Raw genomic sequence first — 15,505 nt, 5'->3', positions numbered from 1 at the left:
CAGATATACTAAATTTGGCTATCGTCATTATTCATTCATAAGAATATGAATGTTTGAGTCCTTTGGTATTTTATCAGAAGATATTTATTTTAGTGTTTCCATTGTCCTTTTCTTCAAAATCAGTATGGCTGTCTTAGCTTCTCATCCAATAATTTTCAAGATGCTTCATTTTCCAAATGAAAGAAACATTATCTGTTAATAATAACAGTATTATGGAATTTCCTAGTTATAAAGTAAAAACTGTATGCTAGCATAGTGAACACAGTTGAATCTAGCTTTAAGTTTTATTTCTCCCAGGTTATGGTTATTATCCCATAAACTGACAGCAGTCTTAAGTTATCGTCAACATAAACCCATCCACCAGAAGTGTCAATTAAAACAATGAAGTACTAAATTATTGTAGATATTATGGAAGACTCCTTTGATTTCATTTTTAAATAATATTTGTGTTATGATGTGGAATGGCAGATTATAACCCAAGAAACATAAAAATTCGATCTTTTTATGAAACAATTAAAGCCACATAGCAGATAAACAGAGTCCAACAGACAAAACTTAATGACACCTTTTCGTTCATACTGTTTTCCTAGTTCCCCAGAGTGAGACAATAGGGCGACTTGGATTTTAGCTTTTATGAGATGAGCTTCAGGGTGAAAATGCCATAGCTGTCTAAAATATTGTGCAATCTTGCTTCAAAAATGGCAGCTCAAATTGTAAGATTATTTAATAAAAATGCAATGGAACCTTTCTATGTCAGATTGCCATTGTGATTTGCATATGTTTTGAATATGCCAATACTACTGACCCCTCTTTCCTTGAGAAGGTGATTTCTGTCGCGATATTTAGTGAGGAATAGGGTAAGGATTATTTAAGGGAAGATAAAGATCATTGGAGTATCTAATGCAGTAAAGCGACTAAACATTTAGAAGGTAGCTTGGGGGTCCTTTCTTATAATGGTAGTATGCCAATTGTCACAGCACCAATTTAGATATGCTGGTTAGTAAGAATGGTAAAGAAGATACAAGTAGACAGATCATTTTCCTGGCTATTACATTTAAGTTCAGCTGAAATCCAATGATCCCAATCATTCTGTTATTCATTGGGAATCAATGTACTAAATCAATGTAAATCAATTAAAATTTATTTAATCATAAATTTTGGGTAATATCATTTACATTTAAGATTTATAAAAGTTGTCATTTATACAGAAGAGACATAGATATAGATGCATTTTAAAGTAGAATAGAAAATATAGTGTTAAAACTGCTGAGCATAATTTTATCTTTAAGATGTCACTTCAGCATAACAAGAAACCATTATGATAGACATTAAAGTAGATGTATGATATGACTGTTTAACAGAAAATAAATTCATCTGCTCGTTCATTTATTCAACTCATATTTCTCTAGCTTCTAGTGTATATCTGGCACTGTTCTAGGTATAATATAAAAATAAAAGGCACAACCCTTGTCTCCAAGTATTTCACAGTCCAGTGAGTAGGCAGATAAGCAAATAATTACCATATAATACAATAACTCATGAAGTGGAGAAAACAGAAAATGTTTCTATCTCAAATGGGGTCAGTGAAATCCTCCTGGACAAGACTGGTGAAGTAAGAATTAGCCGGGTTATGTGGTACATTTCAGAGCAGAAGTCATTTCAGGCAAAAAGAAGAAGCTTTATGGGAAAGCAAAGACACATGGGAGAACAAGGCATATCCAAGGAACTGAAAATAAGTCATACGAAGGGAGCAAATTAAGTATATAAAATTGCAGAACTTTGATACCGGTTCACTTTACAGAGTAAAAAAGAGCTAGGAATAAATCAGAATGTAATACAACACAACAACAACAAAACAAACCTTACGAGGCTTATGGCTTGGGCAAACAGGTAAATAGAAAAATGATTTCCTCAGAATATGAGGAACAGAGGATAAGGGGCAGATATAAGAAAGGGGAAGGACCTACTGAGATTGGGTGTCCCATATAATAATAATAATGATAATGATGATCAGTATCACTTCTATAGCATTTTATGAATTAGAAAACTATCTCTGTGCTTTATCACTTTAGATGCTTGTACTGTTTACTCAGAGTCTCTAAAAAAGATATGAGTATTTTTATTATTATACTTTTAGTACAAGTAAGAACATTCAGCCTCAGAGTGGCTAAGTGACTTTCTCAGGATCATTTAGGTACTGTAATACAATATTAAACTGGAGATTTAATCCAGTTTCCAAATTTTGGTCAGCTCTTTTCCCTATTACATATATCACATTAGAGTTTCCAGTAACAAAGTTATCTTGGGTTGTGAGCAGGTTTTCCAAGAACCATCCAAACACGGCATAAGAAAAAAAATACTTTTTTTTCCATTTTAACAATATGCCTTTTTATAAAATTTTAAGTTACTACAGATAATATGAGTTTTTTGGGAAATAAAGAAAACTTCCTAATTATAAGCATGCGTTTTTTTTTCAACATCTTTATTGGAGTATAATTGCTTTACAGTGTTGTGTTAGTTTCTGCTGTATAACAAAGTGAATAAGCTATATGCATGCCTTATTTTTAAAACATATTTTTATTTATTTTCCTTTTCTGAAAGTCTGTTAGCAATATCAAAGAAAATAATACTGGGTTCTATTTTGACTTTGAAATACCTTTAATGAGAGTATATAAAGGACACTTTATATACTCAGAATCTCTATCCACTATTGTTAATATGGATATTGGAAATGCAAATACATTTGGAAAAGACACATTTTGTGCTTCTGTATCTTGGCTGATGCTATTCTTACTTTCTACAATGCCCCTGTGCTTTTCCTCCAGTTAGAATAACTTCTTATTTTTTCAACAACAGCAAAAAATATCACTTCCTCTGTGAAAGTTCCCCAGTTGTGCCTCAGTAGCCACCATATATTGAACATGTAACATTACGTGATTATTATTGGTGTAAATGTTTCTCTCTCCATCTAGAAAGCAAATTCCTTTAACAGAAAGGCCGTGGCTTAATTACTGCTTGTATGTTGCCTAACATAGAAACTGTTAAATTTACTTTTGAAGGTAATAATAAATAGGCTACTGGATATATACAAACCATAGGATCGTAGTTTGCAGGGGCGTTGCACCTGCATCTATGCAGAAACCAATTTATTGGTATGTAAACAACCTGCATGTTTCAAAGAGAAGAGTCATAACAAAGGGAACCTTTGTTGTGAGGGAATGAAAATCATATAAGGAAAGAAAACTCAGTTTTTTATTGCTGTGGAGAAAAACAAATACTTAATTCAGCTAACCAGTCACATTAAAAATCCCCACCTTTTTCCTACCAATTTTTAAGCCTATAATCCCATATTTAGGCAAAAACACACAGGGAATGAACATTAAAAATTAATTTTATAATTCAACATCAGAAATAATTCCAACTGGAAGAAATTTCTCTAAATATGTTCCCTGAATTCAGAAAAAAAAAAGTAAAAACTGATAGCAGACTTCTATTTTAATTTGTTTTAAAGAAATATAATGTATCAGATTCAACTATAAAAGACATCTTCAGGAATCACAAAAGCCTGTTGTTATGGTTACAAGAAGACATTCTTTTATATGTTTACTCTTGGTTATAACTTACAGAATAGCTATTATTTGGAGCTCAGATTTTTCGTATGTGATCTTAGGTAAATATTACATATTATATGGGTGAAATTTAAGACTCTCCTTTTGACATTTTCACTGAACTTTTCATTTTTCAGCTTTAATTATTTACAACAAATTTTGTACTTGGATAATATTTGGCAGGTTGCATTTTAGATGTTAAAATGACCAGAATGTCTAGTATAGGCTTTTTTTTTTGCGGTACGCAGGCCTCTCACTGTTGTGGCCTCTCCCATTGTGGAGCATAGGCTCCGGACGTGCAGGCTCAGCGGCCATGGCTCATGCACCCAGCCCCTCCGTGGCACGTGGGATCTTCCCGGACTGGGGCACGAACCGGTGTGCCCTGCATCGGCAGGCGGACTCTCAACCAGTGCGCCACCAGGGAAACCCTAGTATAGGCTTTTTGAGAAACTTAAATGTATAGTAATGAGGCTTAAGTATGGAAAAGGAAATGAAATTTAGTCATCGCAAGTTAGCTACCCATGAGGAGAGATGCACAGTAATTTCTGTGCTTATAAAGACTCATTTATACTGAGTACAGTTAAACTATGCTTTCCTTCAATACAGTAAAACATTTTTATAATATTCTTCTAATTGATGGGTACTTAAATAGGCAAATCAAGTAATAACACACATGATAAAATCCAGGCAAATCATGTAATAAGATACATACAATCCAGATGCAATAAGTAATTTATTAGACAGTTATCACTAAACCAATATGAATGCATATATTGTGTAGCTAGTACAAGTAAAATAATAATAGTTAATATTTGCTGAATACTTAACTACATGTTCATAAATGTTCCAAGTTTGTTCCCAGTGTTCTCTCTTTTAATCCTTACAGTGACTCTGTGAGTAGAAACTATTATTATCACTTTTGAACATATGAGTAAATCCAGGCTCAGGGGAGGCTAACTAAAGTGCCAAGTTCACATGGGTGGACCTGGAATATGAACCCAAGTAACATGTTTTTAGGCCTTTTTTGCTTTTAAGACTCTACATAGTGTTGCTTAGAAAAAAAAAAAATCTAGACAACATCATTAATGGAATATGAATTTTATCTTAAATATAAAAAATACATTAAAAAAAGCTAGTCTATAAATCTAGAGACCTGAACCCTTGTTCCAGCTTTATCACTATCATAACAGACTAGGACAAAGCTCATAATATTTTGTGGTCTCAGTTTGTCAGTGAAATGAAGGCCTGAAACTATGTGATCTTCAAGACCTGTTTCAGCATTAAAATCTTTAATTAAGTTATACTTTATTCTAAATTCTGAAAGAGATAAAAGATAATTGTTATCAAGAAATTTATAAGGTAGTTATGAAGATAAGGTTTTTCATGCTTTTTTCCATCTGGGTAAAATTGTCATTCCTTCTTTTGTGCCTCCATGGTAAAGTAGTTTTATCATAATATGCTTTAATTTTTTCATTTGTTTTACATTCACCTCTATTGTATTCACCGAGAGATCTTTGATGGCAAAAATCATATCTGTTTACCTTTGTGTTCCCAGTACTAAGCAATGTCTGACACATATTATAGCCTCGGTGAATCATTGTTTCAAGATATGTTTCTCAATCCACTTAAGCACGGCTTTGGGGTTTATCAGAGATGTTCCACCAACTGATGTATCGAGTTAGGTTCTCTGATTCTGAAGCCTGAGAACCTACATCATTACTGCTTTGTGGGTTCCTATGTGCATGATATATGTGTTGTTCAATTATACATGTGATAAAGAAATTCTGTAGACTGGAAGGGGTTAAATCACAGTTTCCTAAAGTGTGTTTCCTGTGAACTGCTCTAGAAAATTAAATGTAGTTACCCAAAACAATGTGATTAAAAAAAGGATATTTTAGCTTCCTCTTAGAGAGTCATTATATCATACAGCATATTAAAAGCTCTGAAAAATCCTATAATTAACAAGATGATTCTTACTTTGCTTAACAAACCATTTCTCAAATATATATAATCTTGTAACCTACCTTGAAAAACATGAACTGACACAAATCAGAGAAGAATTTGTGGAGAACAGAGGGGACAATATGAATTACGGTCTGAATCATAATATCTGTATAATTGAAGAGGCAGGAGCAAGGCAAATGATATGATAAAAGCAAAAAAGTGAAAATGTAGGACTATAAATACTCCAACTAGACCTCAGTTCATACATTTCAATAGTGGGAAGTAAATTGGAAAAGTCTGTGTCTAATAATGAAGAATTTGAATGTCAGGGTGAGGATTTCAGGCCTCAAACTCTCAGTGAACTTATTGGGAGTGATGTAACAGATGTTAGACTCCATGAAATATGCTCTTCCTCTTCTTCATGGTATCTTGGTTCAAGATGAGGGTAAGATAAGTCAAATAAAATGTTCAGAATACAAACAAAAGATATTTGCTATTACATGGAGCTCAAACCATTTGAAATTCATAATTTACTTAATGACCTCAAAAACATTACTATTCACCTCTAAGAATCTGCAGTACTTTGTTGATAGTACTGCAGATTTAATGGAGGAAATTATTTTTCACTTTTGGAATTCACTTAATTTTATATGATTTTAATTAACTTAAATTTAAAGAGTCACAATTGGCTAGTGGCTACCACACTGAACAATGAATATTCAAGAAAATATAATGTACTTCTCTGTAATTTATTTTTAATTTTTTACAGGTAAAACACAAAAGAAAAAAAAATTTAGACAGTTTTATTCCTCTAACATTATAGATGCATTTTGAAGGTTTACCTCTTTAGTTTTGGGCATCTATTATTTGTTAACACTTACAGAAATGTTACATACATATGAGTTGTATACTAAAGGAAACATATTTAAAATTATATGGATATTTCAAAGTGTGCTACATGTTAAAAAAAAAGCATGAGAAAAGTTTGCATTGAAGTATGCTTCTTACAAGCTGTAATTTAGAGAGATACAAGAATTAATTTGGGAATAGCTAAGCAAATAAGAGAAATACTGTAAGATGTTTTACTCCCTGAGTGTCTGTAAACAACGTGGCTATTGATTTTCTTTTCTAGGTATTTGTATTGGATTGACTGCTGTGAGTATCCTCACATTGGACGTGTTGGAATGGATGGAACCAATCAGAGTGTTGTCATAGAAACAAAGATTTCTAGACCTATGGCACTAACAATAGATTATGTCAACCATAGACTCTACTGGGCTGATGAAAATCATATTGAATTTAGCAACATGGATGGATCTCACAGACACAAAGGTTGGTCCCATAGCACAAATTATTCAGTATTTCACCAGTGCATAAAATACTCATTTAGAAAAAATATATATATATATATGTTTATTTATTTATTTTATATACTTTCATCAAATACATTTCTTAATTTAAGATTACATTATTATATTACTTTGTGACAACATTGGTAAATAAGAATTAGATATATTTACTCAGACCTTCTATAGTCATACATAAAAATCACTTTGACATTGTCAATGTTTTCTCTAATTGTACTTTTCTAAGTAGTTTTTATAGTAAATGAATGATATTTTTATAAGTTAATATATACATATATCCTAATTGAACTGAAACAGAATATTTGCTTACAAAAATAAGGTTATTATTGCAATCTGATAGGCTCCTTTTTTTAAATACTAAGTGAAAGTGTACTTCTTTAAAGACAGTGAAGTAATATTTAAAAGTTATCAGTTAGACTACATACATGATTAAATTTATTGTTATCTAATCAACAACATCAACAAAAAGTAACATGAAAAACAGCTTTCAAATTAGAGTAACGTTTAGGAAATTATTTGAATATAAATTCTATAGGTACTTTATTTTTCTATTTTTTATAACTGAGTAGATTATAAGACTGTAAATATAAAACAAATGAAGGAAGCAATTTGATATGAGGGAGGTAATGCTAGAATTAGGGATGGGCAAAAAGTCTTAAGAGGAAAAAATAGCTGAGGATGAGGGAATTAACAAGAGCAAAGGAGAAGGACATAATAAAAAAGAATGGGATCCAGGTGAAGATGACATGAATATAACAGAAACCACAAACAATTCATGAACACTCAAAATATTTTAGATGCAGATAGCTTTTTAAAGATTAGATTTTTACCAGACTGAAGAAGAGGAACAAATTTTTATTAATCTGTAGTGACCTAATGTCATCTTTGTTATTAGGTGTTATCATCTTCAAATATCTTGTAAAGTACTGAGAGAGTACTGTAAAGTTTCACTGAGAGATCCCAAATAAAGTACAAGTTTCACTGAGAGATCCCAAATAAAGCCATACATTTGTATGGCTTAACTTAAGAGATTGCTTTCTTCTCTGGCAGTAAACTTAGATCAAAACCCCTGGAAGAAGGAAAGAGGTGAAATGGCAAGGAAGAGAGAATTATTGATAATATAATCCTGTCAGGTGAAGCCCTTCAAATGTATGCCAGTGTAGAGAAGAATGAAGCCACTGAATTTTTTTTTAACATCTTTATTGGAGTATAATTGCTTTACAATGGTGTGTTCGTTTCTGCTTTACAACAAAGTGAATCAGTTATACATATACATATGTTCCCATATCTCTTAACTCTTGCATCTCCCTCCCTCCCACCCTCCCTATCCCACCCCTCTAGGTGGTCACAAACCACCTAGCTGATCTCCCTGTGCTATGCAGATGCTTCCCACTAGGTATCCACCCTACGTTTGGTAGTGTATTTATGTCCATGCCACTCTCTCACTTCATCACAGCTTACCCTTCCCCCTCCCCATATCCTCAAGGCCATGCTCTAGTAGGTCTGTGTTTTATTCCCGTCCTACCCCTAGACTCTTCATGACATTTTATTTTCTTAGATTCCATATATATGTGTTAGCATACGGCATTTGTTTTTCTCCTTCTGACTTACTTTACTCTGTATGACAGACTCCATGTCCATCCACCTCACTACAAATAATTCAGTTTCATTTCTTTATCCATTCCTCTGTTGATGGACACTTCGGTTGCTTCCATGTCCTGGCTATTGTAAACAGAGCTGCAATGAACATTTTGGTACATGACTCTTTTTGAATTATGGTTTTCTCAGGGTACATGCCCAGTAGTGGGATTGCTGGGTCGTATGGTGGTTCTATTTGTAGTTTTTTAAGGAACCTCCATACTGTTCTCCATAGTGGCTGTATCAATTTACATTCCCACCAGCAGTGCAAGAGGGTTCCCTTTTCTCCACACCCTCTCCAGCATTTATTGTTTCCTGATTTTTTGATGATGGCCATTCTGACCGGTGTGAGATGATATCTCACTGTAGTTTTGATTTGCATTTCTCTAATGATTAATGATGTTGAGCATTCTTTCATGTGTTTGTTGGCAATCTGTATATCTTCTTTGGAGAAATGTCTATTTAGTTCTTCTGCCCATTTTTGGATTGGGTTGTTTGTTTTTTTTGTTATTGAGCTGCATGAGTTGCTTATAAATTTTGGAGATTAATCCTTTGTCAGTTGCTTCATTTGCAAATATTTTCTCCCATTCTGAGGGTTGTCTTTTGGTCTTGTTTATGGTATCCTTTGCTGTGCAAAAGCTTTTAAGTTTCTTTAGGTCCCATTTGTTTATTTTTGTTTTTATTTTCATTTCTCTAGGGTGGTGGGTCAAAAAGGATCTTGCTGTGATTTATGTCATAGAGTGTTCTGCCTATGTTTTCCTCTAAGAGTTTGATAGTGTCTGGCCTTACATTTAGGTCTTTAACCCATTTTGAGTTTATTTTTGTGTATGGTGTTAGGGAGTGTTCTAATTTCATACTTTTACATGTACCTGTCCAGTTTTCCCAGCACCACTTATTGAAGAGGCTGTCTTTTCTCCACTGTATATTCTTGCCTCCTTTATCAAAGATAAGGTGACCATTTGTGTGTGGGTTTATCTCTGGGCTTTCTATCCTGTTCCATTGATCTATATTTCTGTTTTTGTGCCAGTACCATACTGTCTTGATTACTGTAGCTTTATAGTATAGTCTGAAGTCAGGGAGCCTGCTTCCTCCAGCTCCATTTTTCATTCTCAAGATTGCTTTAAGCTACTGAATTTTTTTTTTTTTTTTTTTTTTTTTTTTTGTGTGTGTGTGTGTACGCGGGCCTCTCACTGTTTTGGCCGCTCCCATTGCAGAGCACAGTCTCTGGACGCGGAGGCTCAGCGGCCATGGCTCACGGGTCTAGCCACTCCATGGCATGTGGGACCTTCCTGAACCAGGGCACGATACCATGTCCCCTACATCGGCAGGCGAACTCTCAACACTGTGCCACCAGGGAAACCCTAAGCCACTGAATTTTAAAAATTAAAAACTAGCAGTGGGAATGGGCAAGTGGAATTAGGGGATTAAGAGGTACAAGCTCCTATGTATAAAATAAAACAGCTACAAGGATATATTTTTACAGCACAGGGAATATAGTCAAAATTTTATAACAATTTTAAATGGAGTATAATCTATTAAACTATTGAATCACTGTGTTGTACACCTGAAACTAACATAATATTGTAAATCAAGTATACATTAATAAAAATAAATTTAAAAAATAAATAATAAAGGAGGTATACATCACTGAAGTCACATCACTCCATAACTCTGCCCAAGTTTCTCTCAGTTGTTGTTTAAATAAATATGTCTTTCTAACTAAAAATGCCAACAGAAAGCTTTTAGAGGTGCTTTTTAAAGTGTGAGAACATTGAAGTATGACAGGTGTGGATGAGTCACTTATTTAGGTGTTGGCATTCCTATTATAGAGATAAAGAAACTCATCAGGATGCAATTGGAATGAAGAGTTATTTAAAGATCACTTTAGGGTTTTAATTACAGCAAAAGCAATGTTGACAAATCAAAATTACACTTAGCATTCAGCAGTTATATCTCCTTTGAAGAATCAATAATGAAATGTTCTGCAACTTTTGTAGATGGTATAATTGAGTTTTATTGTAGCAATCGGTATTTTCCCCACATAACCATTTTTAGCATGTATTTTTAGCATGCTAAGTTGTTGTGAATGTATTATTTTGTGCTAAAATTTCACTGTACAATAAAATTTAAACAATTTTTGGTTAGATAGGTGAATATTTAAAATATATTCTAGCATCAAATATTTGCCTATTTTTGTTTGAGCCTTTTGTTTGAATAACAAAAACTGGTTAAAAATGTCTATTAGAAACTATTGATTCCATCCCCTCCCCATTATTTTAAAATTATGTCATATGTGGATGACTAATGCTTTGAAAACTTAATACAAAATTAAATGCATGTAAATGAAGTGTCTTTCAGTCACAGTACTGGTGATGACTTTGGGTAGATGGACATAGATAGCAAGGAGAAGTGAAACTAAATTTACTGAAGAGTAAAATATTTGGCTGAAAGATATTCAGGTATGATGTTATTAACATTTAAAAATCTGATTTTTGAAAATACTTTGAGGCTCAGGGGGGAGAAAAGGAAAGTAAAAGAGTTCCTGCCTTCAGAAATATTTTCCCCTGAAGGCTTTTTCAGAAAGACTAATGAAAAATTCACTAAGTGTCTTATTAGGCATCTGCCTATATCTGAATGCAAGCCAGTAATTACCTGGTAGTTACTAATGAGCTACTAACAGTACACAGCCTGACTTATGCCAATTTCACAACCAATGAAAAGAGAGTCGTTCATTTGTGATGTCTGTAAAGAGGAATAGGATGTTTTTACTCCTTGCATTGTCCCCATAAAGACATAAGAAAAGCTGTAGTTTTCTAGTTGCATATTTGGAGGTGGAAAATGAGACTATTATAACATCAGTAACTTTTGTATTAGTTTGGCCACTGACCTCTCTTCTCTCTTAACCAGACTAGTATTATTGTTATCATTTATTCTTTTTATTAAAACTAGAGCCAGAGCTCATCAAAAGAATGGGATATGCCAGTCATGACAAAGTAATCTGAGAGTATAAAGGGCGTATGAAAATTTCAGAATTAACATTTTTCTTTTAATAAGTCAAAGTTAAATAATGGAGATAAGATAAACCATGAGTATCACTTTACAGTTTAGAAGGTTTTTTCCCCCAAACATGTTGTGGTTTAAACCATACAGCATTTCCATAAATGAAGCATTATTTTATTACTTGCCCAGCCTAAGAATTTCTAAAAGTTCTGAATTCTGTGCTCTAGACGATAGATCAGATTACCTCTGAGGGACATGTAACTTGCAATTTGCTTGAGAATTTACATCTGTCTTTCTCTGCGACCTCTTCTACGCCAATCCACCTTCTTAACAAGTCCAAGCACTACATCGTAAAATTTTTAAAAAAGAGAAAGTATTAGTCAATTAGCTATCTTGGGAACATTTAGGTGCAATCTTAGTTACCTGAATCTTTCTCTAATGCCTGTGTATATTATTCTACTGGTTTTTACTCCAATAATTATATAATAATATGAAATGATAATACTGTAGAATAGTATGCGTACTACTGGATAACTGAGAGAGACAGTTAAATCACAGTTTCATTGTTCATTTTTAAAATTTCTCTGATTTCTTTTTTTTTTTTTTGATCTGCCCATTCATTCCTTCATTCATTCAACAAACATTTACTGTTGTCTCTTTCTGTGCCATGCATTATATGAGGCCCTGGAGTTACAAAGCTGCGTAAGTCCCTGCCTCCAAAGCACCTATAGTTTAGTGGGGGGGAAAAGACTGATATGAAGGTCAAAACATAAATTAGATTGGGGTTAGCAGTATATGTACAGTATTGCCAAAATGCAGGCTGGATTAGGGAAGTGTTTGGTGAAGTGATGGGATCTTTGAAAAATCTGAAAGATGTAGGACAAGCTCTCCATATGGGGAAATGAAGGAAGGATTCATCACACAGAGGGAATAGCATGTGCAAAAATGTAATAAAGTCTTGAAACAGTATGGGGTTTACACAATTTGTAAACTGGAAGTTGTGTAAGAGGAAGATAATGACACTAGATGAACAAGGGCAAATTGGGACCAGATTGTGACAGGCCTTGTATGTTAAGTAATTTGGAATTTATCCTATAGGTCATAGGGAGACGTTGATGGCATTTAGTTGATAGAGTGCTATTATTAGATTTGACAACAGCATGGAAAATGAAAGACCTTGGAAGGGCAACCAATTTAGAGACTGTTAAAATATTTTAGGAGAAAACACTTGAAGTGATTATAGCTGTGGGAATGGGGATAAAGTGTTACATTCAATAGTTATTTAGCAGAATAAAGAGGAAAGATCTGTAAACTTAAAATAGCAGAAATATTGGTGGTTGAGCTGCAAATATTAAGTGAATGATTTATATTATTATCTACTTAGCCAGAGGGAAATAACTCACAGTCTGGATAATATATGAATTTCAAATATATATGTACATATTTTAAAGAAATAAAAAGTACCAAACTAAGCATAACTTAGAGATTCTTCTTGAAAAGTTCTGTCTTGATGAGAGGTACATTTATTTAACAAAAGGGTCAACATCAAAGAAATTCTAAGGATATGGTTAAACATTCTTTATCATATATTTCCCTAAAAAGCCTTTCTGAATACCTGATAATTTACCTAGAAGAAAGATTGCAAATGAGTGAATCTCTCTCCTCCTACTCTTCCTTGAGATATAAAATAGGTCCAGTGAGAAACTTGGCATTTCAAAGTGTTCTCCAGATAGAAATGCTCAGTTTTTAAGTTAAAATCTGTCTTTATACAGAAACAGAATGATTCTAAATATATTCTAAACACAATGATTCTAAATAATAATATTCTTCTTGTAGGCCTGTATTTTGGGGACTGATTTCTTACCACTCCCAAACCACAATCCTTCTCAGAGAATTTTAGGCTTTGATATTGGATAAGAAGTTCTGAAACTTTGTTGGAGCACAAATCTTTGAGTAAAAGGATCTTCTCAGACTGGAGAAAGAAAAACCCTTAGCATCTTAAAAGAAGCTTGGGGAACCTAAGGATGAGCATGGGTTGGGGTGGGATCCACTGTTAGAAAGCTTTTTCACCCTGAAATGTATGTGTAGCTTCACTGGGTCTCAGTTGCCTCATCCATAGAAATAAGGGTATTGGAAAAAATGGCATCAAAGGGGAATTCCAGAACTAAAATTCTAAGTCTCCCAGTTAGGTGGATCACTTTAGAATTTTTGCCAAATCCCAAAGTTTTAGTTTCAGGTTAGTCTCCAATTTAAGTCTGTGAGGGGTTGAAAATCTGTAATAACCAGATTTATTTCCTTAATTAAAATCTCAAATTGCCTATCCAGTTCTCAGTTCTCCCTGATTATTACTGCAAAAGTTATTAATATCTTTTAAAGTTGAGTATTTGTGAACTTACCAAATCAGTAAGAGAGAAGAAAACATATGTTCCTGAGCATGATGTTGTATTAGATGTTTTGCATGTATGATTTATTATTACTATTGGCTTTCAGTGGAAATTTTCTTAGCTTAATACTATGGAACCATCCATAACTTAATACTGGAACCATCCCCTTATAAACTCATACATTTATTAGAAGCCTACTGTGTTCAAGAAATTGCTTGATGTAATACATGCTTTTTTGACCATTCCATCAGTGAACACTGTGAGTTGTGTCATCAAAGCCATTTTGCAACAAGGAAATAAGTTTAAAGAGATTAAATAATTTGTCCAACGTCAAATAGCTCATAGTTAGAATTTGAACCCAGATCTAACTGGTTCCAAAGCCTTTTCCATTCTCCACAAGGCCCCCTTGTTTTTGAAAAGATGACTAACTGAAGATTTTCTGTCTGCTTGTTATAGTTCCTAATAGCAACAGTTATAGCATAAACACACACCTATACATATAAAGGTATATCCATACTTGAATTTTTTCAGATTAATATAAACAGTAGACATAAATAAATTGCAAAATATATGAGAAATAAATAACAAAAACAAGCCATTAGAATATAATAACTGTAAATAAAAGAGTATATCTCATTAAATCCAATTTTTTTGTGTGTTTATTTGAAGGTGTGAAGAGAACAATCATGTTGCTTAAAAATGTACACCTTGCTTTAGTGGGACATTTTGATATTTCTGTTTGCTCTTTCCAAACTAACTTTATCTCCTGTCAATGGGAAAACTTCTAATCTTATTTGAAAATTTATGTCACAGACTTCCTGAAATTTGAACACAGCAAAGATCCTTTGTCATTAATTTTTTGCATCCTGAAAGTATAGCCTTCTCTGATGAAATGTTTATAAAATAGGTTACATTTTATAGACATTTCTGAGAAAAATTTAAGCCCTAACTCTGCATATCTTCCTTAACTTAGAGATTTTCTTTTCCATTTAATGAAAAGAAAATTAAATACCAGAAAATTATATTTAGATCACAATTTCATTCTGACTGCTTGTATCAAAGCACATAAATTCAGATTTATTTTTCCTCATTTTTTTGTGAGTTGCCATTGAACTTGAGATAGAGAGGTAGTTTTTTGACAAAGAGACTGAAAATACTGTGTAAACTGTAATAACAAAAGGGTGAGCTAAGAAAAACATTGCTTGACCTTGAGTTTTAAAATTTATTTCTTCTAGTATTTTTTTTTCAGAATATTCTTCGAGTCACTGAATAATTTAACCTTGTGTTAAATCAGTTGGCCATGTACATATTTTATCCAGCACACTGGAAAAATACTCATAACTGCTAATTTCTCAGAAAAGTAATCATTGGGTATGATTCTAAACTATAGCTTATCACTGAACTTTTATTTTGTGGAAAAATTCTTTAAAGTTTCATGCTATTATGTTGACTATGACTCTTCATTTGTTTCTATACTCCTAGACCTGAAGATACTCATATTGACGTTTCAGTATTGTATTGACAGTCCAACACTTTAGTTTGTTTATTGCTCTGGGAATCTAGT

General features: G+C 33.1%; 1 protein-coding gene across 7 annotated transcripts in view; it reads left to right on the top strand.

Annotated features, from left to right (window-relative positions):
* Positions 1-15,505, top strand: part of LRP1B (LDL receptor related protein 1B) — a 1,895,525-nt gene that overhangs the window by 1,652,213 nt on the left and 227,807 nt on the right. For all 7 annotated transcript variants that reach the window (XM_067025946.1, XM_067025948.1, XM_067025945.1 and 4 more), the window contains one exon: positions 6,685-6,884. In XM_067025946.1, coding sequence (XP_066882047.1) covers positions 6,685-6,884 — 200 coding nt within the window. The remainder of the gene's footprint in view (positions 1-6,684; positions 6,885-15,505) is intronic.

The sequence above is a fragment of the Kogia breviceps genome, chromosome 2 (assembly GCF_026419965.1).
Source record: "Kogia breviceps isolate mKogBre1 chromosome 2, mKogBre1 haplotype 1, whole genome shotgun sequence".
NCBI classification, from domain to species: Eukaryota; Metazoa; Chordata; class Mammalia; order Artiodactyla; family Physeteridae; genus Kogia; species Kogia breviceps.
This window is presented reverse-complemented; position numbering and strand designations above follow the sequence as displayed.